The sequence below is a fragment of the Salmo trutta genome, chromosome 34, assembly GCF_901001165.1.
Source record: "Salmo trutta chromosome 34, fSalTru1.1, whole genome shotgun sequence".
NCBI classification, from domain to species: domain Eukaryota; kingdom Metazoa; phylum Chordata; class Actinopteri; order Salmoniformes; family Salmonidae; genus Salmo; species Salmo trutta.
Window position 1 is genome coordinate 22845527 of NC_042990.1, and position 26781 is coordinate 22872307.

Below are 26781 nucleotides of genomic sequence, written 5' to 3' on the forward strand. Positions count from 1 at the left end.
GAGAAAGTATAATGCACCATAAGAGTAGTTAGGAAGAGTTTGGAAATAGATTTTTTAAAATGGTCTAGGCTCAAATGAATGCAAAATGCTTTTGTTATAGGCCTACATTATTTATTTGTCGTAGGCCTTTTTATTATATAATACACATTCTTGGATAAATGTATCATTATTGTTATTAAGCCAATTGTTTGATAATCAGGCCTTCCTCCAATATTAATATTATTGTTATTATTGTTATATAATTTTAGCTGTTTTTGTTGTTTGTTTTCATTGTTTATTTGAACACCCATTCAGAAAATGACAGAAAGGTGATTATGAGAAAAGAGATCTCTCTTTATCTATTACACACACACACACACACACACACACACACACACACACACACACACACACACACACACACACACACACACACACACACACACACACACACACACACACACACACACACACACACACACACACACACACACACACACACAGGACCCAGAGAAGGAACCAATGCACTGATCGCTTGCCCGGGGCATAGGAGGGGCTTGGTTGTTAAGCAGCCTGCCAATCATCCCGTCAGCTCTACTAGAGAGAGTCCTGCGGGGAGAGAGAGAGGCTTCACTGGGCGCTCAAGTGCCAAACTCATAACTACCATTGGAGCTTGCTGCGCTGACGGGGAGTGGGACTGTCTGTCTGACTGACTACCCGTGATTTGTAATTTAGACATCCTTATCTTTCTGGGAAACTGGGAATTCCTCCTATTTTCCTTTCCTCCCTTGTGACACGGAATTTACTGCGCCTTTCTCTCCGGACATGTCTTTCTCGCAGCTGGGGTACCCCCAGTTTCTAAGTGGCTCCCAGGAGGTTTATGGGGGCGACCGGGCCGGCTCTGGCCGGGATGGAGGCGCCGAGAGCGGCGTGAATCAGGCAGCTACCGCCGCTGCTGTTAGCTCGATGCTGGGGATGTATGGTAACCCGTGGGCGGCTCAGAACTACAGCGCGTTTCTCCCCTACAGCGGTGCAGACCTCGCCCTCATATCGCAAATGGTAGGAGAGACGGTTTCTTGGAACGTAGAATTGGAACTTTGTTCGAGTGGTTGTTTCTCCAATGTTGATTGAATGTGCAGGCCAGTTAAATACATGGAAGTGGATTGCCTTTAAGGATTGGAAAGTTTAATATTGTAGTATAATGGGATTGTAATAGGGAAAATGTTTTATATTTTGAGCTCTTTTCAACTTAAAGTTCTGTCATGTTTTTCGAAACTGAAATGTCTGGTCCTTGAAATAGGGACAAAAATAGTTAATGGGATTTTCTGATGTATTATTCATGGCACAATACCAAAAGTCTAAATGTGAGTCATTAAAACAATTCGTTTGCATATTTTCATTGGGTAGCTTATTTCGATAATAAGATAAAAGTCATTTTAAATTGCCTCAGAAATATTAAGATTAGATTAAACAAACAATTAGACATGAGAGAGATTAGCCTATGTGATGGCTTAATTATACATTATTTTCCATATAAAATACATCTCAAAATTACTTTTTAATTTGATAAAATATCAAGTTTCATTTATATACCCATACTGTCAATTATGTAGAATTATTTAGGCTAATATTTAAGGTTTGGGGAATTTATCAAACTAAGACCTATTGTAGGCTATACGAAATTTGAGATATCGGTGCTTGTATGAAAAAGTCAGAAACAAAATCTCCATAACCTAGACAAAATAACAATAGCCTAATTGTCGTTAACTGGTCGTTAATTATTTTAGGAGATAGCCTACACAGTGTGAGATCACACTGGAATTGTGACATCATTGTTTGTCAGGACTTGTGAGATTCAGTTTCACCATTCAAGACAAACTCACACTGAGCGAACTGATATGGGGCAGTTTTTCAACGTTGCCCCACAGTCATAATACCCAGCATACTGTAAACCTATTTTGCGTTGGAAAGTCAATAAAGGCCTACAAATTGGATAAAAACAAATAGGCCTAGAACTATTATATTTTTGGAGAGACAAACATTACATATAATTATCCCACAATTTCTATCCCCCAGAACTCCCAGTATGATCTGAAGGACAGCCCCGGAGTTCACCCGGGAGGTCTGGCTGTCCACACCGGCGCGGGGTTCTACCCGTATGGCCAGTATGGCTACGGCGACCCGAACCGAGCCAAGGCCGCCACCAGGGAGACCACCAGCACTCTGAAGGCCTGGCTGCAGGAACACCAGAAGAACCCGTATCCCACCAAGGGAGAGAAGATCATGCTGGCCATCATCACCAAGATGACACTTACACAGGTATATAGGGATAAAGGTTTCTACTGCTATGTGGGATAAAATATGTTTAGGCCAGGAGTATTTCTACTAGGCCTACATGATTTGACCGGAAAACTCTGGGCCCTGTATGCCTACTTTAAATATGTCTGATTGTCTGTGTGTTTTGCCTGTGCTGTTCTCATGTCTGCCAGTTTAATATATACTAATTTGATTAATGACTAACCTAATTATGAATATTTTTAATAAAGGATCAATAAAGTATATTAATTAATTCCTTCGTCCGCCCAGGTGTCCACGTGGTTCGCCAACGCGCGCAGGCGTCTGAAGAAGGAGAACAAGGTGACGTGGGGCCGCAGCGCGGAGGACCGGGATGGACGGATCTTCAGTAGTGACAATGAGGACGAGCCTGAGAAACAGGAGAGCGAGGATGAAGAGGACGAGGAGATCGATTTAGAGAGTATCGACATTGATAAGGTCGAGGAGAACCGCGGAGATCAGAGGGAAGGGGAGGGAGAGGGGAAGCTGGCATCGGATTCGAGTAGCTTGGAGAGCCAGAGGAAGCTGTCTGTGGAAGCCCTCAGTGGCATGGAGGGTCCTATTTCTCTCATCAAGGCGCCTGTTGGTGCTTGTAAAAACGCAGTGGATCTTTCCCCCAATGGACCGGGGTGCCAGAGGCCTCCACAGAACAAACCCAAAATCTGGTCTCTGGCAGAGACAGCCACAAGCCCCGACAGTTCCCATAAACCTTCCCCGGCTGCCTCAGCTCCACACGCGGCCACGTCTCCCTCCCATCACCCGGCCCTACTCCCGGGTCATGGAATATACACTTGCCAGATAGGGAAGCAGCTCCACAACTGGGCCAACGCAGCGTTCCTCAGTGCCAACTCTCTTCTGGGCGTCAGGTCGCTTCTCGGCACGGCAAACCCAGCTGGACACCACATGCCTCTCCATGGCGCACTGAAGCGTCAGGACGCAAGGGCGACGCAGGCTTCAGGGGCATCCGAGGACGAGAGTGGAGATGAGTCGTCGGAGAGCTTCAGTCCAAAGCGAGATGGTATGTATTGTAGTGTAGCCTAGGCCTGCATATGTTTATGATTGTGATTAGAGGCTATTTTTCATCTGCTTGGAAATTAATAACAGTCTCATGAATTCGGCCCAGTGTTCTTCTTCAGTTGTCCAAATAACAATTTCCACATATGGCACACTATTTTGATCTAACACTCGTTTTAATTCATGTTGTGTATTATGATATTTCTGAAAACGACCATTTGGCTATATAAATCAGCTATAGCCTAATATAGCCTAGAGCCTAATAAACAATACATTCATTTCGAAGCGGTTACAGGCCTATAACAACACACAAATACCGTGGAGTGGCTAACGGGTGTACTATCTCCATTTATTAGCTAAGTGCTCTGCCATAGATGACAATGACTTTGATTGAAATCCCAAGTTGAAGAACATTGGGTGACCGTGGCACTCCAAAATGTTTTTAAAAAAGACAAAAAGATGTCACCTCATTTCACCGTTTTATTTTCGGCTGGGCAGTCTAATGTGTTTCGGCTGTTATGCCTTCATCAGAGAATCACTCAAATACTATTGCATTAAAAACAGGCGTAACCTAATTCAAAATAGGTCTAGTGAGGATATTGTTTATTTTACTGATTTGCCTGATTGTTTATTTGTTTACAGATGACGTGAATATTCGCAGGTCTGGCTCGCCGAAGTCTCCCTTCCAGCTGATCACCGACAGGTAAGATATTTCAAACCTCATCGTGACATTATGTCAAGTGTCATCTATATTATAATCATCCGGTAGGCCTAAATGAACCTTTTAACCCGCCGTTAAAGGCCGTTTCACCTGACGGAATGGCTTGTCACAGCTCGAGCTCATAAATCATCTGAAGAGATCTAATCGGTCTAGTTTAACGGCTTTTAACGCCTCACTAGACACCGTTTAATACGGCCAACAGGGGTGGAACGGGCGCCATTGACTTATCATCGTTCACGCAATTTAAATAATCTACCCTCAATTTATTCACGCCTTTCCAGTGAATACACATATGTTGAGGGAGGATATGAAATAGACCTGATAGCAATATCGTTATAGGAAATGAATTATTCAATGTCACACTCATTTAAATTTTCTGACGTTTGTATTTTCTTTTCTCTTCATCAAAAGATCTCACCACGGAACCGCGCAGCGCGCTCTCTCGACCATTTCCACAATATGAAGAGTGAAGAGTTATCATCGGAGAATAATCTGGAATAATTATTTAACGAAGAACAATTTATCGAATAGTCTACTATTTTTGAGAGTGAAACTTAAGATTCAACTCGTCAGATTCTAAAACAGAAGGCTTATATGATGCGAGACAAGATTCATAGCCTATAGGCCTGTTTTTGATCACACACATGTTCCGTATTGCCATTTATACTGGCAATGTTTGTCTTTGCTGTGTATGTTTGTTTTCTGTTTTATTTTCTATGAAAAAGTTATCGACATGTAAATAATTTGTTTAAAGGATATATTTTTGAGAAATAAACTTAATCGTGGTCATAGACTTTGATTTATTTTTTTATATTCTTCATCCAGTAGCCTACGCCTACAGTCTTATCAAATATATCGTTTTCCATGTTGCATGATTTATAACGATGATGATGATAAACCATAGCCAATGTTACATCATTGGGGCTGCAGGTAGTTTAGCGTTTGAGAGCGTTGGGCCAGTAGCTAAAAGGTTGCTGCTTCGAATACCCGGGACGATTTGGCGAAAAATCTGTCGATGTGCCCCTGAGCAAAGGTACTTAACTCGAATTGCTCCTGGATAAGAGCGTCTGCTAAATGACAAACATGTAAAGAACTGAAAATGTGTGCAGCATTTGGCCAATAACACAATGTAACCGAAGCTCTTCAATTGGCGTTGTCATTCAGGTAAGGGATTATGTGAAAAAAACAGGATAGCTAGGTAAACACTCACCTTATGTACATTTCACATGTGAAGTGTTTCAAAAACGTTTGAAATTAATGTAAAGTGTTCCCGAAAACACATGATTTCCTATGTGAAATTTTACATGAAATCGTGTGATTTTTCCACATGCGAAATCATGTGTTTTTTCTGTAAGAGTCCGCAATGACATTATTTCTTCAATGTGACTGCCTTGGTACTTCGGGTGCCAACATGGCGCTCATTCAAATTCTAAATGTGGAACGCAGTTTGCTTAACTGTAGAGGCCTATTTCCCTGGCTCTCCACTCTCCCTCCCCACGTTTCATCCCGGATTAGCCTCTTAGAGCCCCGATGATGCAGCCTCTGAAATATGGATCAGAGAAGAGGAAAGGCCATCAGCCAGTATGGGGGCTGTGTGTGTGTGTGTGTGTGTGTGTGTGTGTGTGTGTGTGTGTGTGTCTGTCTGTCTGTGTCTGTGTGTCTGTGTGTGATATGGGGGTCACTCATGAAGCCATCCTGACCTCCACAAGCCCAGCAGGGTCTCAACAGCTTAGAGAGAGAGAGAGAGAGAGAGAGAGAGAGAGAGAGAGAGAGAGAGAACAGGGTCTGGGGGAGAGAAGGATAAAGGGAAGAAAAGGAGAGATGTAGAGGGGGTGTTTTATCTCAATATCAAGCAATTAGGTACCTTACTGTGATTGTTTTCAATTAAAATGGTAAAAAAGAAACAAAAATAGCTTCTTAGCAAAGAACAATTTATCAAGCAAGAATCTTGCTAGGACTGTCTGGCAGTGGTCTGGGAGGGGCAAAATAAAAACTAGCTGTTATAGGCAGAGAGGTTTGGAACTCTCTTATTGGTCTATTAACTACTTTACCGCCTGATGATGTCCCACCAAAAAAAGCTGACATTTCAGCTCTTACACTAAAAAGGCATTATCATCATTTTCACAATTTCACAGTATTATTCCATTCTCATAGCGTGGAAATATATATAAAACACAGGAAAATCACATTTTGACTGCACTGGGCCTTTAAAGGGGAGGCCAATAGATGCCAAAAACACGAATGCCTACACAGCACATATTTGGGATGTGAGAAAGTCATGGTTGATTTATGCCATGTCACTGGTGAGTCACTGATGAAATAAGGGACAGCCTGAACACATTTAGAGAGACAGGGCAGCAGCAGGTCTCCATGTGTTATGCACTGGGCTAAACACCACAACATTCTTACTGTCTTACTGTATTGATGATATACATATCTGATGTAGCCAGACACACATTTCATGATCCTAATCAAATGAGATCCAGGAGAATTGCACTTTTTGAATTTCATATATTGCACTGATTATCACTCTTGAGCTGATGCTTATTGACTGTGCATCGGGGAGAAGAACGGCCTTTAACTGTGACTGTATTCACAATATAGCCTGGTCTCTGAATTGTACTTTACCGCTTAAATATGTCGTGAGTAAAGGGTTTATATTGGGACAAAAATAGAATAATCAATTTATAAAAAAGTGTCTAATATGTATCTAGAACTACAAGTACCACATCTACAAACGCATGTACTATAGCAGGGGTACTCAAGAACAATTTGAGAAGGTCTGATTACACAAATTTCCTAGGTGGCAAAGGTCCGGATGGATAATGTCATTTATTGGTGTAGTAACAAACCCCCACCTTGCAAACCCATGCGACCCAAACCAGTCCACACCCCTCTTGTTGGTGGATAGAACATTTAGCATTTTCAAAGCTAATTTCCCACAATTCTACACATTTTGCAATGGCCAGAGATTTTTTTTTGCTGTTTTAAAGCTCATGTCCTGCAATTCTACGCATTCTTCCAATTCTTATGTGTGTTTATATGATACCAGGGGTCGAAGCCTGACCGAGTAAAATAAATAAATAAAATAAACGACATGTACTGAATCTACAACTAAATGTACTATATTATCTAGAACTAATGTACTATAGTATCTAGAACTACGTGTACTATAGTATCTAGAACTACATGTACTGCATCTACAACTCTATATACTATAGTATCTAGAACTACATGTACCATAGTATCTAGAACTAATGTACTATAGTATCTAGAACTACGTGTACAATAGTATCTAGAACTACATGTACTGCATCTACAACTATATGTACTATATTATCTAGAACTACATGTACCATAGTATCTAGAACTACATGTACTATAGTTTCTAGAACTACATGTACTATAGTATCTAAAACTACATGTACTATAGTATCTAGAACTACATGTACTGCATCTACAACTATAGGTACTATAGTATCTAGAACTACATGTACTATAGTATCTAGAACTACATGTACTATAGTATCTAGAACTTCAGGTACTATAGTATCTAAAACTACATGTACTATAGTATCTAGAACTACATGTACTGCATCTACAACTATAGGTACTATAGTATCTAGAACTACATGTACTATAGTATCTAGAACTACATGTACTATAGTATCTAGAACTTCAGGTACTATAGTAGTATGCAAGTGGTCTCTTGTTTTCACAACCATAATGTATGAACAATATTCTGTTATATTCTATTCTATTTCACACACACACACACACACGCACGCACGCACGCACGCACGCACGCACGCACGCACACACACACACACACACACACACACACACACACACACACACACACACACACTGGTCGTTTATCAGAGGGCAATATTCAGGGATGGGCAGCTGGAGTTGACTTATGTGGTTTTATTGGAATGTCAGCAAGGCACTGAGTCTGTAGAATGGCTGTGGTGACACTGAATTTAAACTCTGCTCTAATTGAATCTGATCATAAACGGCTTATAAACTATTATAACGTAGTTAGTTCACAATGAAACAAATGTTTAGTAATGATATTATATATTCAGTTAATGAAGATCATCAGGCCACCAGGCGTCTTGTTAATCATATTTTTTCTCCTCTGACCTGCCTGGTTAAAGTACATAAAAGTTAAAGAAAAGAAATAGAAGATATTAAATGGTGACTGATGAAAGGATGTGATATACTGTATGACTAAACTATTAACGTCCAACAGGGAGGGAAACGATCGTTCCACTACCTTGGAAAAACAAACCCCTTTAAGTTAACGTAAATATGGAATGTGTAATGATATATATTATACTGGGTTAAATTGACTGTTTGTTATGTGCTATCAGCTACTGCACCTTGGCAGGTGTGCTGTCAGTCAAAGACAGAGGTCTGTGTGTGTGTAGGGAAGTCTGGATTTGGGGAAATGACACCTCAAACACAGTGGGAAATGAAAGGATGGAGGGTGAAGGATTGCGTATGGAGGGAAGGAGGCATAGAGGGATAGAGGGATGGATGGATGAATGTCATGGATCTTTCAACCTTACCATAGTCAGACACATCAGAGTGTGGTGGAAATGCTCAGCTAATGGTTTTTAGATTGATATTTAATACTATTGCAATGTGTAGTATTTCTATTCACTCCCAACAAGCATGTTGTTTACCTTTATTTAACCAGGTAGGTCAATAAACAACAGGGTCTTATTCTGAAATTGCAATCAGCTAACGGGGAGTCTTCCTGTTATTTTGATAATACCTGAATAACCATTCTAAGATTTTTTTGTATGATGTTTATGTTTTTGTGTGGACACTGAAAAGTGTCTGGCCGGGATTCAATCCGATCACGGGTTTTCAACAATGCGGCTTTTAGGTCATTTCCAATTGAGCCCACATATGCAGCATTTACCGTGAATGCAGTCTCTGTGAACGCAGAAACATTGCCTTTGAAAGCATCATTGTCGATAATCCACGATTGGTTTGAATTCCGGCTTATATTTAATTATTGACCAGAATGATAATGTGAGAAGCAACAGAAGAGCCTAATAAATCAGCGCTAACTGGTAAATATTAATAAATCAGTGTTAACTGGTTAGTATTAATAAATTAGTGTTAACTGGTAGGTATTCATAAATCAGGGCTAACTGGTAAGTATTAATCAGTGTTAACCGGTAAGTATGAATAAATCAGTGTTAACTGGTAAGTATTAATAAATCAGTGTTAACTGGTAAGTATTAATAAATCAGTGTTAACTGGTAAGTATTAAAACATCAGTGTTAACTGGTAAGTATTAATAAATCAGTGCTAACTGGTAAGTATTAATAAATCAGTGCTAACTGGTAAGTATTAATAAATCAGTGTTAACTGCTAAGTATTCATAAATCAGTGTCACATCCTGACCATAGAAAGCTGTTATTTTCTATGGTAGAGTTGGTCAGGGGGTGACAGGTTTTTGTTTCTAGTTTTGATTTTCTATGTTGTTATGTTCTAGTTTTGTATTTCTATGTTGGGCTTTGTTTGGGATGATTTCCAATTAGAGACAGCTGGTCATCATTGTCTCTAATTGGAGATCATACTTAAGTAGGTGTTTTTTCTCACCTGGGTTTGTGGGAGATTGTTTTTGAGTTAGTGAATGTTTCACCTGTTGCAGGGAGTAGACCAAGGCGCAGCGTGGAGAGTGCTCATCATTTAATATTAATAGAACACTTTAAACAAATCAAGAAAATGAACGACAGCCAAACAGTTCTGTCAGGAACATCAACTCTAAACAGAAATTAACCACCCACAAAACCCAAAGGAAAACAGGCTGCCTATGTATGGCTCCCAATCAGAGACAACGATATACAGCTGTCCCTGATTGAGAACCATACCCAGCTAAAACAAAGAAATACAAAACATAGAAAAAATGACAAAGAATGCCCACCCTAGTCACACCCTGGCCTAACCAAAATAGAGAACAAAACCCTCTCTATGGCCAGGGCGTGACAAACCTCTGCGTCACGGTTGGTTGTTTTTTGTTCTTTAGTTTATGTTTATGTATTGCATAGTTTCACAGTTCAATAAAAATGTGGAACGATAATCACGCTGCACTTTGGTCCGCTCCTTCCTACGACAACCGTGACAGAACTTTGGTCCGCTCCTTCCTACGACAACCGTGACAGAACTTTGGTCCGCTCCTTCCTACGACAACCGTGACATTACTTTGGTCCGCTCCTTCCTACGACAACCGTGACAGAACTTTGGTCCGCTCCTTCCTACGACAACCGTGACAGAACTTTGGTCCGCTCCTTCCTACGACAACCGTGACAGAATCTTCCACCAGAGGACCAAGCAGCGTGGTCAGCAGGACAAATGGACAGGGGAGGAAATCCTGGACGGGAGAGGCCCTGGAGGCAGGCCGGGGAATATCGCCGGTCAAGGGAGCAGATGGAGGCTGCGAGAGATGAACGGCGAATATATGAGGCATTAGCACGGCAACAATGGAAGCCCAAGAGGCAGCCCCAATAAAAAAACATTTTTGGGGGGGGGCACACGGGGAGATTGGCAGAGTCAGGGTGGAGACCTGAGCCAACTCCCCGTGCTTACCGTGGGGAGCGAGTGATGAAGCAAGCACTGTGTTATGCGGTGATGCGCACTGTGTCGCCAGTGTGCATTCACAGCCCGGTGCGATCTGTGCCCGCGCCCAGCATTTGTCGAGCTAGGTTGAGCATTCAGCCAGGAAAGGTGGTGCCAGCTCAGCGCTCCTGGTCTCCAGTTCGCCTTCTCGGTCCAGGATATCCTGCGCCGGCTCTGTGCACTGTGTCGCCAGTGCGTATTCACAGCCCAGTGCGTCCTGTGCCAGCGCCCAGTGTTTTCCGGGCGAAAGTAAGCATCCAGCCAGGACGGGTTGTGCCAGCTCTATGATTGAGACCTCCAGTGCGCCTCCACGGCCCTGTATATCCTGTGCCTGCCCCACGTACCCAGCCTCCAGTGAGTCTATCCAGCCTGGTACGCCCTGTGCCTGCTCCTCGCACTTGCCCTGAGGTGCGTGTCACCAGTCTGGCGCCACCTGTGCCAGCCCCACGCATCAGGCCTCCAGTGCGCCTGCCCTGTCCGGGGTGTCCTGTTCCTGCTTCCCCCACTCGCCCTGTGGTGCGTGTTCCCAGTCTGGCGCCACCTTTGCCAGCCCCACGCATCAGGCCTCCAGTGCACATTCCCAGTCCAGAGCTTCCGGCGACAGTTCCCAGTCCAGAGCTTCTGGCAACAGTTCCCAGTCCAGAGCTTCCGGTGACAGTGTCCAGTCCAGAGCTTCCGGCGACGTTTTACTGTCCGGAACCTCCTGAGAAGGCCTACAGCCCGGAACCTCCTGAGACTGTCCACAGTCCAGAACCTCCTGAGACGGCCCACAGTCCGGAACCTCCTGAGACGGCCCGCAGTCCGGAACCTCCTGAGACGGCCCGCAGTCCGGAACCACCTGAGACGGCCCGCAGTCCGGAACCTCCTGAGATGGCCCACAGTCCGGAACCTCCAGTGACGGTATGCAGTCCGGAACCTCCAGCGACAGTATGCAGTCCGGAACCTCCAGCGATGGTATGCAGTCCGGAACCTCCAGCGGCGGTCTGCAGTCCGGAACCTCCAGCGGCGGTCTGCAGTCCAGAGTCTCCAGCGGCGGTCTGCAGTCCAGAACCTCCAGCGGTGGTCTGCAGTTCAGAACCTCCGGTGATGATCCACGGTCCGGGTCCTTCGGCGACAATCCAGGGTCCGGTGACACAAAAGCGGTGGGATCAGCGGGCGGAGTGGGGGTTACGCCCCGAACTGGAGCCGCCTCCTCTGCTGGAGGATCCGCGGGATGAGAGGGTTCTGCGTACTGCACCATAGCCGCCATAGACATTAGTCACCCTCCCTAACCCTCCCTTTTTTTTTTTTTTTTAGGTGCGTTCGGAGTCCGCACCTTTGGGGGGGGGTACTGTCACGTCCTGACCATAGAAAGCTGTTATTTTCTATGGTAGAGTTGGTCAGGGCGTGACACGTTTTTTTTTTCTAGTTTAGATTTTCTATGTTGTTATGTTCCAGTTTTGTATTTTTATGTTGGGCTTTGTTTGGGATGATCTCCAATTAGAGACAGCTGGTCATCGTTGATCATACTTAAGTAGGTGTTTTTTCCCACCTGGGTTTGTGGGAGATTTTGAGTTAGTGTATGTTTCACCTCTGCGTCACGGTTTGTTGTTTTTTGTTCTTTAGTTTAGGTTTATGTATTGCATAGTTTCACAGTTCAATAAAAATGTGGAACGATAATCACGCTGCACTTTGGTCCGCTCCTTCCTACGACAACCGTGACAATCAGTGTTAACTGGTAAGTATTAATAAATCAGTGCTAACTGGTAAGTATTAATAAATCAGTGTTAACTGGTAAGTATTAATAAATCAGTGCTAACTGGTAAGTATTAATAAATCAGTGTTAACTGGTAAGTATTAATAAATCAGTGCTAACTGGTAGGTATTAATAAATCAGTGTTAACTGGTTAGTATTAATAAATCAGCGCTAACTGGTAAGTATTAATAAATCAGTGTTAACTGGTAAGTATTAATAAATCAGTGCTAACTGGTAAGTATTAATAAATCAGTGTTAACTGGTAAGTATTAATAAATCAGTGCTAACTGGTAAGTATTCATAGATCAGTGTTAACTGGTAAGTATTATGCCACTACTTGCACTCTTAGAAAAAAGGTGCTACCTAGAACCTAAAAGGGTTCTTTGACTGTCCCCATTGGAGAACCCTTTGAAGAACCATTTTTGGTTCTAGTCAGAATCCTTTTGGGTTCCATGTAGAACCCTTTCCACAGAGGGTTCTACCTGAAACCAAAAAGGGTTTTACCTGGAACCAAAAAGGGTTATTCTATGGGGACAGCCGAAGAACCATTTTGGAACCCTCTCCAATTAGAGACAGTGCCTAAGTGTCAAAGTTAATACTGTATTCTCTTAGCCTGGAGAATACAGTCTCATTGCAGAATCTGACATTTGTCCATAAATGGCACATTTTTAAGGTTAAGTTTAGGAATTAATTCTGAAGGGTTAAGTTAAGGGTTATTGTTTGGGATATGCTCACCCTAGAAAAACCCAAGCCGACTTGATGGTAATAGTGCTCACCGTTGCCCCTAGTGGCCCGACCTCCTGCTTACCTGAATGTACGTCGAATTCCGCAGTGGATCTTGAGTGACCTGGCTGAATATTAAGTGTTACCTAGCAGAGAGAGACGTGGGATAGGAGAGACCACTGTGTGTCCAGTGAGGGATAGATATCTATCCCATCATACCTTGCTTATCTGATGCTCTGGTGAAGGTTTAATCCCTCCCCTCCTTCACGCTGGAGACATATATATTACTGTTATCTCTCTCACACCCACACCCACACACACACACACACACACACACACACACACACACACACACACACACACACACACACACACACACACACACACACACACACACACACACACACACACACACACATCTGAAGGAGTAGATCACTGTGTTTGAGGTGCCAATCTCTGAGGAGCAGCTGTAGCCTTAAGCCAATATGGAGATCCAAAGGAAGTCCCTCACTCTGACCTCCTCGCCCCACACACAGTGCACTGATCCTGGGGAACAAGAGGAGAGGAAGGGGGTGGGATCCAGTTAGCTAGTGGAACTTCAAACACTCTTTCTTGTGTTGTGTATATTTAAAAAATATATATGTTTAGGTTTTAATGTAGTACACACTGTTATATAATGAAATAGAATATTATGGAGAAATAGCTGACATTCTAAGCCTGCCCTGCTGGGAAATATGATGGTTGAAATAAATCTTCAATAGAAAAGACTCATCAGTGGGTCAATGGAGAGACAGTCTCCCTGGGTTGGATTTTCATGGCTTTTTAAATGAACACAAATACAGAGATGTATTTATAGAAGTTGGTGTGTGCCAGTAAGCACTCAACCCCAATTATAGTCCCCACAGCACCCACCTCACACACACACACACACACACGCTAACACACACGCTAACACACACGCTAACACTCACAGGCACACACACATTTCTGGAGTGAGCGCAAGCAGCCCTATTGATCTTGTGTTAATAGGCTAGCACCATAGAGAGTGCAGAGAGAGGTGCTTGAGGCTAATAGCTCCATAATTACTCAATTACAAAGAGAAGCTCTATAAACGGACGCTGGTGTTATAAAAACAAACACACACAGGCATGAACGGTGTGTGTGTGTTTGTGTACCCATGTATGTGTACCCATATGTGTGTATGTGTAGGTGTGTGTGTGTATGAGTGTATGTGTGGTGAGGGGTGAGTGTTAGTGTGTTAATCAGCTAAGATAAGACATTAGTGAGAGGTGAGAAGATGATTGAGAAAGGAAAATTAGCGTAAAGTCGGTTCAGATGCAAGCTTATACTGCCATCCACTGGTCAGTATGGGAACAGGCACTTTATCCTACTGGACTGATGTACACATGCCCTGTTTTTCTATGTATTTAAATGGAAGGCACTGTCTTGTGTTTGAAATTATGTTAATGTGCTTGTATGTATCGGTGACCACAAATGAAGTTCCCTCAGGGAAAATTAAATGATTCTAAGTATTAGTCTATTCTGTGTTCAAAGGCAGTGACCGACTTACACCCACATCATTCACCCTCCCTCCCTCCCTCCCTCCCTCCCTCCCTCCCTCCATTGCTCCATTGCCTTGTTCACATTCCTTGTCTGGTGTTCTCCCTGGTGGGTGTAAAGCAGTGGCGGATTTAGGTATAGGCGACATCTTACCGGGGGCCCCACGGGGCACCCGCACCAAAAAAATCGGAATGGTGACATTTGTGTGATCGGTTTTCTATCGCTCATCGCTCACGTCAATGATATCATGTCACGTGTGGGATTGGGACTGTGGGTCAATTAACCTTGTCGGAGTGGGCGCCCTGATTCTAGTTTGTGTGCTAGGCAGGCTACTGCCTGGGAAGGTCTCCCACTCAGCGGTACGAGATGGGGAGGGGGGCGGGGGTAGGTTGACCTCAGGTCTCCCCACTGGAAGCCCGAGGTAGAGTGAGCGGGGGTAGGTTGACCTCAGGTCTCCCCACTGGAAGCCCGAGGTAGGGAGAGCAGGCGAATCTATCAAATACTGCACCAGCTTTGTACAGTACTAATGCAATTAGTAAAATCAGTCACACTTCAAAATGTTACCAAATAAACCACAATTCATTCATAATACTGTGAATATATAGTTTCACATATTGTTGCATTTTTTTCTGGTTTGTGCAAAATCGTTAAAAATAATATAAAACCAGTCTGCACACCAACAAGGTGAATTGGTTTAGTCTTGACTCTTGGTTGACAGTGTTGGGGGATGGGTAATGTAGTCTTGACTCTTGGTTGACAGTGTTGGGGGATGGGTAATGTAGTCTTGACCCTTGGTTGACAGTGTTGGGGGATGGGTAATGTAGTCTTGACTCTTGGTTGACAGTGTTGGGGGATGGGTAATGTAGTCTTGACTCTTGGTTGACAGTGTTGGGGGATGGGTAATGTAGTCTTGACTCTTGGTTGACAGTGTTGGGGGATGGGTAATGTAGTCTTGACTCTTGGTTGACAGTGTTGGGGGATGGGTAATGTATTAATGCTCGAGTGCCAAATCAACACAAATTTGATTCTATTTGTCTTTGTTACTTCTTTTTGATATTTATGAGTCTTATTTTTGTATAAATTTATATAGTTGTAAATGTTATGATGATTTATTTGTGTTGTTCCAAATATCTGAATAAGAATTACAGGGTGCTGCAGGAGGAGCTGAAGGCGGGGCTGAAGGGGGGGGGGGGGGGGGGGGGGGGGGGGGGGGGCTGAAGGGGGGGTTCGCCCAGGGAGCCATACAAGCTAGAACCACCACTGGGTGTAGGTAATGAACATGAAGATTCCAGTACACATGGCCTCCCAGTGACAGAAAGGAGTGGAAGACAGATACAGTCACACCCCAAAATAATTGGTACCTTTGTTAAAGATAAGCAAAAAAGACTGTATAAAACAAATAATACAAATATTGAGCTACAATATATGCTCAATAAGTGGGAAAATTATATAATTTTATACTAGCACAATTTCACAGAGAAAAATAATATGTTTAGTGATAAAACAAAATGAAAAAATAAAAAAATGATGTGTCAAAATTTTCTACCCTACCATTTAAATTATTCTACCCTGGTTTCAATACTACAGCACCCAACCGTTTAAATTATTCTACCCTGGTTTCAATACTCCAGCACCCTACCGTTTAAATTATTTCTACCCTGGGTTCAATACTCCAGCACCCTACCGTTTAAATGATTTCTACCCTGGTTTCAATACTCCAGCACCCTACCATTTTAAATTATTACTACCCCCCGTTTTCAATACTCCAGCACCCTACCGTTTAAATTATTCCTACCCTGGTTTTCAATACTCCAGCACCCTACCTTTTAAATGATTTCTACCCTGGTTTCAATACTCCAGCACCCTACCTTTTAAATGATTTCTACCCTGGTTTCAATACTCCAGCACCCTACCGTTTAAATTAGTCCTACCCTGGTTTCAATACTCCAGCACCCTACCGTTTAAATTAGTCCTACCCTGGTTTCAATCCTCCAGCACCCTACCGTTTAAATTATTTCTACCCTCGTTTTCAATACTCCAGCACCCTACCGTTTAAATTATTGCTACCCTGGTTTTCAATACTCCAGCACCCTACCTTTTAAATTATTTCTACCCTGGTTTCAATACTCCAGCACCCTATCGTTGGGAGGATAACGACACAGCCTTTTCTATAATGTTTTATGAGATTGGAGAACATGTTGGAATGGATCTTAGACCAATCCTGATTCCTCTATACATAATCTTTCTATATCAATGATATCCTTTGGTTTGCAATTCAAACCACAGGTTTTCAATGGGGTTTAGGTCCAGAGACTGAGATGGCAATTGCAAAATTGACATTTTAGTCATTTAGCAGATGCTCTTATCCTTATATTTGTAGTAGGTATGAGGTTCTTTTCTGTATATCCATCTTTCTTTCAATGCCAAATCCACCACTGGTGTGCCTGGCCAAAGAGCTCTATTTTAGTCTCATCTGACCATAGCACCCAATTCCAATCCATGTGCCAATGCCGTTTAGCAAACTCTAGGCATTTACATTTGTTGGTTGTTCCCAATAAAGGATTTTTTTCTGGCAACCCTTCCAAATAGCCTATTGGCATGGAGGTCGGGTCTAAATGGAGATTTGAAGACTTGGTGACCCCAAGATTCAACCAAGTTCTGTAATTCTCCAACTGTGGTCCTTAGGAGTGCCTCCTGAACCATTTTCCTCACGTGCATGTGGTCTTAAACTTCTTAATTGTTGTCCCAAAAGTGGTAAGTGGTATTTTTGTTTTTTCAGTTGTTATTTTGTACTCATTACCTAATTTATGAAAGTCAACAACCACTTGTCTCTTTATTTGTGAGTTTTCTGCCTTTCCCCATGGTGATGGATGACAAAGGGATTTTACATGCATGTTACCTAATTTTTATACCCAAGTGAAACAGGAATTATTTGTCGCATACACATATTACATTTCCTTAAACTGAGATTAATTGAAAAACAGAAGAATGCTAATGCAGATTTCATTTTGCTTGTTTCATTTGATTTATAATAATCTTTAGGAGTGCCAATCATTTTGAAACCTATCTTTTCTATGAGCAACAATATAAAATATATAGTCAAATCATATACATTTCCTATTTACAATATAGCTTATTATCCTTTTTTTTCTTTTTTTTCTCATCTATATCAATGGTGCCAATAATTTTGGAGGTGACGTAGCAGTTACTGGAGAGATTGGGGTTCATTATTTGGCCAGCAGAGGGCGTCCAATGCTCAGTTATGTTATTGGACAGAGTCCTTCAACCTCTGCTGGAGGCAAAAGGAATTCTGGTATATATTTATTAGTGCATGCACACCATAGCAATCCGCAACAAAACGTTGTGCAGTGGAAAACGATTTGCATCGAAAACAAGAGTTTCTATTAAAAACACATTCAGGTAGGTCCCTCTCCTTTTCGCCCAGTTCGCTTCTGTTTGGTTACTAGTGAATACACCCCTGCTGTGTTGGTTGTTTTATGCCATAGAGAAGGCCTGTTGTTATGAAGTATTCAACGCCCTGTGATCTCTTTGAAAAGACCATAACTTCCATAGAGAGAATGGTGGTGGGGAATTATAATGGAGAGCAGTGTAGACTGTAGTCCTCCACAGTATCTGGAAAACACATCCATAGCATTGTGTAGCATGATCAGGGCATGTGGGGCAAAAATCCTTAATTTTGGCATTAATATGTGTCACATATCAATTCGCAAACAATGTAACAAAAACAAAAAAATATATAATTGAGCTAATAAAGCCACATACAAACATGGTCTCTTTTTTGTTTTCTTGAGTAAGGCAGCTCCAAAATGCAGATATCTCAGCCTAGCGCAGTGCTTTCTGTGGTGGAGGGGCAAGCCAGCAGAAAATACGGAGCGCTGTGCTGTGATTGGATCAGTGTTCTGTCACTCATGGGGACACTACGTCACCGCCAAGTCCAAGGGTAGAGCTCTACAATTCTAGCCCCTTGGGTCCTGCCATAGAGTTACATTAGAAGTGCCCACCCAAGAAGGCTCAAGGTCATTGGCCACAGATAAAATGATGTCAAATCATGTTATATCTACAGTAGCTTTGATTGGACTGATCATGTCAACATCATACTTTCAAAATCTTAGGTAGCAGTCATCACCATGAATCAATCGATTAATCCTTGTCATATGAAGAGAAATAATGAAGAGAAATTATAGATAAAACGTATCGTTGCTCATCGCCCATAAATATTACATAACAAGTTGGAAATCGCAAATTCAACAATGAGTGGTTTGGAAGGAATCAGTGGCTAACTGCAAGCATTGCAAAGCAATCATTAGCCTGCTATTCAGTGGAGTGGCTGTGTGCTCCCAAATCTAAGATTATGAGTCTCTTTTCCTAGTTTAAAATGATAAACATTCAACATTGGCCATGCTGTCAATGAAGCATGATTTGTGCCGCGCTCAAAACAACTGCTTACTTGGAACTGCAAAATTTGACTTTAGTGAGTTCAAGACAACTGGGAACTCGGGAACAACTACAGTGGATTTAAAAAGTCTACACACCCCTGTTAAAATGGCAGGTTTTGTGATGTAAAAGAATGAGACAAAGATAAATCATGTCAGAACTTTTTCTACTGTTAATGTGACCTATAATGTGAACAATTCAATTGAAAAACAAACTGAAATCTTCGAGGGGGAAAAATGAAAAATAAAAACCTTACAATAACCTGGTTGCATAAGTGTGCACACCCTCTTATAACTGGGGATGTGGCTGTGTTCAGAATTAACCAATCACATTCAAACTCATGTTAAATAGAAGTCATTATACACCTGCCATCATTTAAAGTGACGCTGATTAATCACAAATAAAGTTCAGCTGTTCTAGTAGGATTTTCCTGACATTTTCTTAGTTGCATCTCAGAGCAAAAGCCATGGTCCGCAGAGAGCTTCCAAAGCATCAGAGGGATCTCATTGTTGAAAGATATCAGTCAGGAGAAGGATACAAAAGAATTTCCAAAGCATTACATATACCATGGAACACAGTGAAGACAGTCATCATCAAGTGGAGAAAATATGGCACCACAGAGACATTACCAAGAACTGGACGTCCCTCCAAAATGTATGAAAAGACGAAAAGAAAACTGGTCAGGGAGGCTTCCAAGAGGCCTACAGCAACATTAAAGGAACTGCTGTGTGCTACATGTGACAACAATCTCCCGTATTCTTCATATGAATGGGCTATGGGGTAGGGTGGCAAGACGGAAGCCTTTTCTTACAATAAAAAACATCCAAGCCCGGCTGAAGTTTGCAAAAACAAACATCAAGTCCCCCAAAAGCACGTGGGAAAATGTGTTATGGTCTGATGAAACCAAGGTTGAACTTTTTGGCCATAATTCCAAAAGGTATGTTTGGTGCAAAAACAACACTGCACATCACCCAAAGAACACCATACCCACAGTGAAGCATGGTGGTGGCAGCATCATGCTTTGGGACTGTTTTTCTTCAGCTGGAACCGGGGCCTTAGTCAGGGTGGAGGGAATTATGAACAGTTCCAAATACCAGGCAATTTTGGCACAAAACCTTCAGGCGTCCGTTAGAAAGCTGAAGATGAAGAGGAAGTACACCTTTCAGCACGACAACGACCCAAAGCACACATCCAAATCCACGAAAGCATGGCTTCACCAGAAGAAGATTAACGTTTTGGAATGGCCCAGCCAGAGCCCAGACCTGAATCCAATTAAACGTCTCTGGGGTCATCTGAAGAGGGCTGTGTACAGGAGATGTCCTAGCAATCTGACAGATTTGGAGCGCTTTTGCAAAGAAGAGTGGGCAAATATTGCCACATCAAGATGTGCCATGCTAATAGACTCCTACCCAAAAAGACTGAGTGCTGTAATAAAATCAAAAGGTGCTTCAACAAAGTATTAGTTTAAGGGTTTTTATTTTTATTTGTTCATTTATTTAATTTTTTTCCCCCTCAAAGATTTCAGTTTGTTTTTGAATTGAATTGTTCACGTTATAGGTCACATTAAAGGTGGAAAAAGTTCTGACATGATTTCTTTGTCTCATTATTTTACATCACAAAAACCTGGCATTTTAACAGGGGTGTGTAGACTTTTTAAATCCACTGTAGCTCCGACTGGGAAAATATGTTTTGAACTTTCATCCAACTCGAAATTGTAAATTGGGAACTCTTTCTCGAGCCACGACCTGAAGATCACTGACGACATCATGATTCAACCTTTTTTTCTTAGAGTTCCCAGTTGTCTTGAAAGCACCATAAATCCAGAGAATGCCAGACTTTGACAACAAAGTTTGATGACAAAATCTACCCACGAAGGACCGCTGCGCCACCTTCCTGTTCAAGTAAGCACAGCACAACAAGGTGAGTCCAAACTTGTCTTGTATGCTGCTACATAAAGGATGTAATATGCCAGGGAGATATGTATACTGTAGCTAAGAAAGTAATACTAAGTGTATGTTATGTAGTATGCTGTTAGTGTCACACCCTGATCAGTTTCACCTGTCCTCGTTATTGTCTCCACCCCCTCCAGGTGTCACTTGTTTTCCCCAGTGTATTTATTCCTGTGTTTCCTGTCTCTCTGTGCCAGTTCATCTTGTATGTTTCCAAGTCAACCAGCGGTTTCCCCGTTCTCCTGCTTTTTGCATTCTCCTTTTTCTAGTCCTCCTGGTTTTGACCCTTGCCTGTTTCTGGACTTTGTACCCACCTGCCTGACCTTTCTGTCTGCCTTGACCATGAGCCTGTCCGCCACTCCTGCTGGACTCTGATCTGGTTTTGACCTTTTTTCCTGTCCACGACCATTCTCTTGCCTACCCCTTTGGATTAATAAACATTGTAAGACTCCAAACATCTGCCTCCTGTGTCTGCATTTGGGTCTCGCTTTGTGCCTTGATAGTTAGTAGCCCATGTGCCTCACCCTAATAATTTGGTATATTTTTACCTCTTAATTTCGCGTTCTGTTCTGACTTGGTGGTGCACATGTAGCCTATAACATGTATTAGAGAAATGTAATCATTGAATATTGCAAGAGCTTTCATTGTCCGCTTATATGACCCCTTTATTTATCCTACGGTTCTGACTTGGTGTACAGGGAGAATACTGTAAGAATGGCCCATGTTCTGAATTATGTCGCTGTATATTTCAAAAGTACTGAACAAATATTTATATTGACTACGTCCATCCTAGCTCGGTCATAATCGAAATGACGGATTGCCTCTTATCTGCTTGTCGTCCCCTTATGCATAGTTTGTACATCTCAATTGACAGAAACCACTTTTTGTTTAAGCAAGTCAGCCATATCAGCTATGTTTTTTTTAAAGGCAGTAAATGAGGCTGAATGAACTGTTTTGCTGCCATTCAAGGCTCCGCTGATAGCCAGGTGTAGCAGTGGTATAGTGCAATTCATGCATTTGTTTAGTGTTGTGTAGTGGCTATGCTGGCATGCATCCTGCACTATTTATTTATTTATAATTTTTTGGCCCCACCAAGATGTACATGCTTAGATCACCACTGAGCATGATGTACTACAGTACCCATAATGCTCTGATCAACATATCCGGTTCTATCTTAGAAAATATGTTCCTGTTGCTAACATAATGTAGTGACATTGAAAAACGTGTCACTCTGAAAGCACACGATAATGCTGCTAGTGGAGCTTCTGAGAGTCAGTGTCATTTATCCTCCTGTTAGAGATGGCAGCAGGACAGAATACTGTCCAACAGGATCTGATGCTGTAGGCTCCGTCCCAAATGTTACCCTATTCCTAAGATAGTGCATTACTTTAGACCAGGGCCCATTGAGGGGCGAAGGGAGGGAGGCAGAGAGCGAAGAGGACTGACAGAGGGTGAAGGAGGGAGGCAGAGAGCGAAGAGGACTGACAGAGGGTGAAGGAGGGAGGCAGAGAGCGAAGAGGACTGACAGAGGGTGAAGGAGGGAGGCAGAGAGCGAAGAGGACTGACAGAGGGTGAAGGAGGGAGGCAGAGAGCGAAGAGGACTGACAGAGGGTGAAGGAGGGAGGCAGAGAGCGAAGAGGACTGACAGAGGGTGAAGGAGGGAGGCAGAGAGCGAAGAGGACTGACAGAGGGTGAAGGAGGGAGGAAATAAAGGGATGGAGATGGGAGGAGGGAGTGAGAACAGAGGAGGAGTGGCAGAGACAAGGGATAGTGGGAGTGAGATGAGGGCACAGGAAGGGGAAATTAAGAACATAATGAGTGGGGGAGAAAATATTAGAGAGAGAGAGAGAGAGATGCGCGGAATGATAGGCGGAGAAAAACAAGTTGTCCTTTCCCGATGTGGTGAGGCAAGCGCTACCTGCCTGCCTGTTCGGTGTGTTGGTCCCCATGGTGACTAGACAGCTAAAATGATCAACATGCAACAGGACATCTAGCACTCTGTCTGTCACTCAGTCAGTCACTCACTCCACTCCTTTCACTCACTCTTTCTCTCCACCGCTCTCTCTATTCATTCTTCCCCATTTCTATTAAATACATTTTTGTCTTCTCTCTTCCTCTTCTTCCTTTATCATAAATTTCCCCATTCTCCTCTCTCTTTGTCTCTCTTCATTTTGTCTCCCTCTCCTCTCCCTATCCCCCCTCTTCTCTCTCCTCTCCCCATCTCCCCCCTCTTCCTCTCTCGCTCCCTCCCTCTGCCTCCTGCCCTTCTCTCTCTCTCTCTCATCCAACAGTGAATGTGACCCAGGGGCTAAATAGATGATCTAATTGCAGTTCTGATTCAGATTCTCGGGCCTCTCCTCCAATACAATATTAATCACATTGTCTGGGCATATGCATGTGTGTGTGTTATAGTGAGCGCATGCATGTGTGTGGGAGGACTGTCTTGGTTAGTGACTTTAGTAATACAAGACACTCTCAAGGTCAAACGCTTAATGTCTGGTGCTTCGTTACGTGTGTGTGTGTGTGCGTCAAGATTTCATTAATGACCTCCTTCTCCCAGCTATCAGATTGTCATGACAACCCTGTACCAATGCAAATCACCATCTCTTTCATAGAAGAGAGAGAGTGTTCTGAATAAGAATTAGAACGTTAGTTCTGTTCATTTGAATTCTGTCTCACTCCTTAACGTATTCTATTGCCATGGCAATGTAAATATCCACCACTTCCCTAGCAGGACCTAGCTAATGTAGCTCATCTACAGTGCCTTGCAAAATTATTCACCCCCCTTGGCGTTTTTCCTATTTTGTTTCATTACAACCTGTATTTTAAATAGATTGTATTTGGATTTCATGCAATGGACATACACAAAATAGTTGAAATTGGTGAAGTGAAATGAAAAAAATGACTTGTTTTAAAAAATGTAAAACAATTAAAAACGGAAAAGTGGTGCGTGCATATGTATTCACGCCCTTTGCTATGAAGCCCCTAAATAAGATCTGGTGCAACCAATTACCTTCAGAAGTCACATAATTTGTGAAATAAAATCCACCTGTGTGCAATCTAAGTGTCACATGATCTCAGTATATATACACCTGTTCTGAAAGGCCCCAGAGTCTGCAACACCACTAAGCAAGGGACACCACCAAGCAAGCGGCACTACGAAGACCAAGGAGCTCTCCAAACAGGTCAGGGACAAAGTTGTGGAGAAGTACAGATCGGGGTTGGGTGATTAAAAAAATATCAGAACCTTTGAACATCCCACGGAGCACCATTTAAGTCCATTATTAAAAAATGGAAAGAACATGGCACCACAGCAAACCTGCCAAGAGAGGGCCGCCCACCAAAACTCAAGGACCAGGCAAGGAGGGCATTAATCAGAGAGGCAACAAAGAGACCAAAGATAACAGCAGAGATTGGAGGATCTGTCCATAGGACCACTTTAAGCCGTACACTCCACCGAGCTGGGCTTTACGGAAGAGTGGCCAGAAAAAAGCCATTGCTTAAATAAAAAAATAAGCAAACACATTTAGTGTTCACCAAAAGGCATGTGGGAGACTCCCCAAACATATGGAAGAAGGTACTCTGGTCAGATGAAACTAAAATTGAGCTTTTTGGCCATCAAGGAAAACACTATGTCTGGCACAAACCCAACACCTCTCATCACCCCGAGAGCACCATCCCCACAGTGAAGCATGATGGTGGCAGCATCATGCTGTGGGGATGTTTTTCATCGGCAGGGACTGGGAAACTGGTCAGAATTGAAGGAATGATATATGGCGCTAAATACAGGGAAATTCTTGAGGGAAACCTGTTTTAGTCTTCCAGAGATTTGAGACTGGGACGGAGGTTCACCTTCCAGCAGGACAATGACCCATAGCATACTGCTAAAGCAACACTCAAGTGGTTTAAGGGGAAACATTTAAATGTCTTGGAATGGCCTAGTCAAAGCCCAGACCTCAATCCAATTGAGAATCTGTGGTGTGACTTAAAGATTGCTGTACACCAGTGGAACCCATCCAATTTGAAGGAGCTGGTGCAGTTTTGCCTTGAAGAATGGGCAAAAATCCCAGTGGCTAGATGTGCCAAGCTTATAGAGACATGCCCCAAAAGACTTGCAGCTGTAATTGCTGCAAAAGGTGGCTCTACTGTCACACCCTGACCAGGTGAACTCGGGGATATTGGGTCAGGGTGTGTCATGTTAGGTATTTTTCCTTGGTTTGTGTTTTGTTTACGTTTTAGCCTTGTGTAGGCTCTAGGTGGGAAATTCTAGGTTGGGTTCTGTCGATTCCCAATCAGAGACAGCTGTCGCTAATTGTCTCTGATTGGGATCACATTTAAGTGCTGTTTTCCCCACGCTGTTTGTGGGGTGTTGTCTCTTTGTTTTGAGCACGTAACGTATCGACAGTTTTCTTGATTTTGTGTACATGTTTAATTCCAGTGTGTTCAATAAACATGTGTTCGTTCCCAGCTGCGTTTTGGTCCGCTTCCTCGTCACCAGGCGACGATCGTTACAGAACAACCCACCAAACCAGGACCAAGCAGCGGGAGGAAAAGGAGCGCGAGAGATGGGCTCGCGAGGGGAAGGAGTTCTGGACCTGGGAGTAGATCATGTCGGGGAAAGGACCCTGGCGGACGGATTCCCAGGTCGAGGAGGAAAAGCCAGCCGGTAGACGGAGTCGCAGGCGGCGGTCGAGGAGGCCCGGAAAACAGCCCCAAGAAAATTTTGGGGGGGGGGCTAATGGGGTGGTCCGGAAGGGCAGAGGAAGAGCCCAGACCACTGCTCTCGTGGGGGATGACGGCGGAGGAAGAGAAGGAGATGAGGCGTTTGATTGAGGACCTGCAGAGGGAAGATCTGGAGGAGGAGCCATGGTATGCGGAGTTGCGCGCTGTGTCGCCAGTGCGCCCGCACAGCCCGGTGCGTCCGGTGGACATGCCCAGCACATGCCGTGCTAGGATGGGCATCCAGCCAGGACGAGTGGCTAAACCGGCTCCACGCTTCAGGTCACCAGTGCGTGTTCACAGTCCTGTCTGGCCCGTTCCTGTTCCCCGCACCAAGCCCACGGTGCGTGTCCCCAGTCCTGTCCGGCCCGTCCCTGCTCCCCGCACCAAGCCATGGGAAGCGGAGTTGCGCGCTGTGTCGCCAGTGCGCCCGCACAGCCCGGTGCGTCCGGTGGACATGCCCAGCACATGCCGTGCTAGGATGGGCATCCAGCCAGGACGAGTGGCTAAACCGGCTCCACGCTTCAGGTCACCAGTGCGTGTTCACAGTCCTGTCTGGCCCGTTCCTGTTCCCCGCACCAAGCCCACGGTGCGTGTCCCCAGTCCTGTCCGGCCCGTCCCTGCTCCCCGCACCAAGCCATGGGAAGCGGAGTTGCGCGCTGTGTCGCCAGTGCGCCCGCACAGCCCGGTGCGTCCGGTGGACATGCCCAGCACATGCCGTGCTAGGATGGGCATCCAGCCAGGACGAGTGGCTAAACCAGCTCCACGCTTCAGGTCACCAGTACGTGTTCACAGTCCTGTCTGGCCCGTCCCTGCTCCCCGCACCAGGTTAGTGGTGCGTGTCCCCAGTCCTGTCCAGCCCGTCCCTGCTCCCCGCACCAAGTCAGTGGTGCGTGTCCCCAGTCCTGTCCAGCCCATACCTGTTCCCCGCACCAAGCCCACGGTGCGTGTCC

The 26781-nt window shown here is 43.7% G+C and overlaps 1 protein-coding gene across 1 annotated transcript; it reads left to right on the forward strand.

Moving 5' to 3' along the window:
• The first annotated feature begins 588 nt into the window (after positions 1–588).
• Positions 589–4833, forward strand: irx1b (iroquois homeobox 1b). The gene is made up of 5 exons (XM_029732264.1): positions 589–1038; positions 2056–2298; positions 2566–3331; positions 3970–4030; positions 4460–4833. Exons 1-5 carry the CDS (start codon positions 805–807, stop codon positions 4509–4511), a joined length of 1356 nt encoding a protein of 451 aa, XP_029588124.1. The 5' UTR covers positions 589–804; the 3' UTR covers positions 4512–4833.
• The last annotated feature ends 21948 nt before the right edge of the window (positions 4834–26781 follow it).

Coding starts and splice junctions, on each gene's coding strand:
- irx1b (XM_029732264.1), top strand. CDS start 805: ATGTCTTTCTCGCAGCTGGGGTACCCCCAGTTTCTAAGTGGCTCCCAG. Junction 1,039..2,055: donor TCGCCCTCATATCGCAAATG/GTAGGAGAGACG, acceptor TCTATCCCCCAG/AACTCCCAGTATGATCTGAA. Junction 2,299..2,565: donor CCAAGATGACACTTACACAG/GTATATAGGGAT, acceptor TCGTCCGCCCAG/GTGTCCACGTGGTTCGCCAA.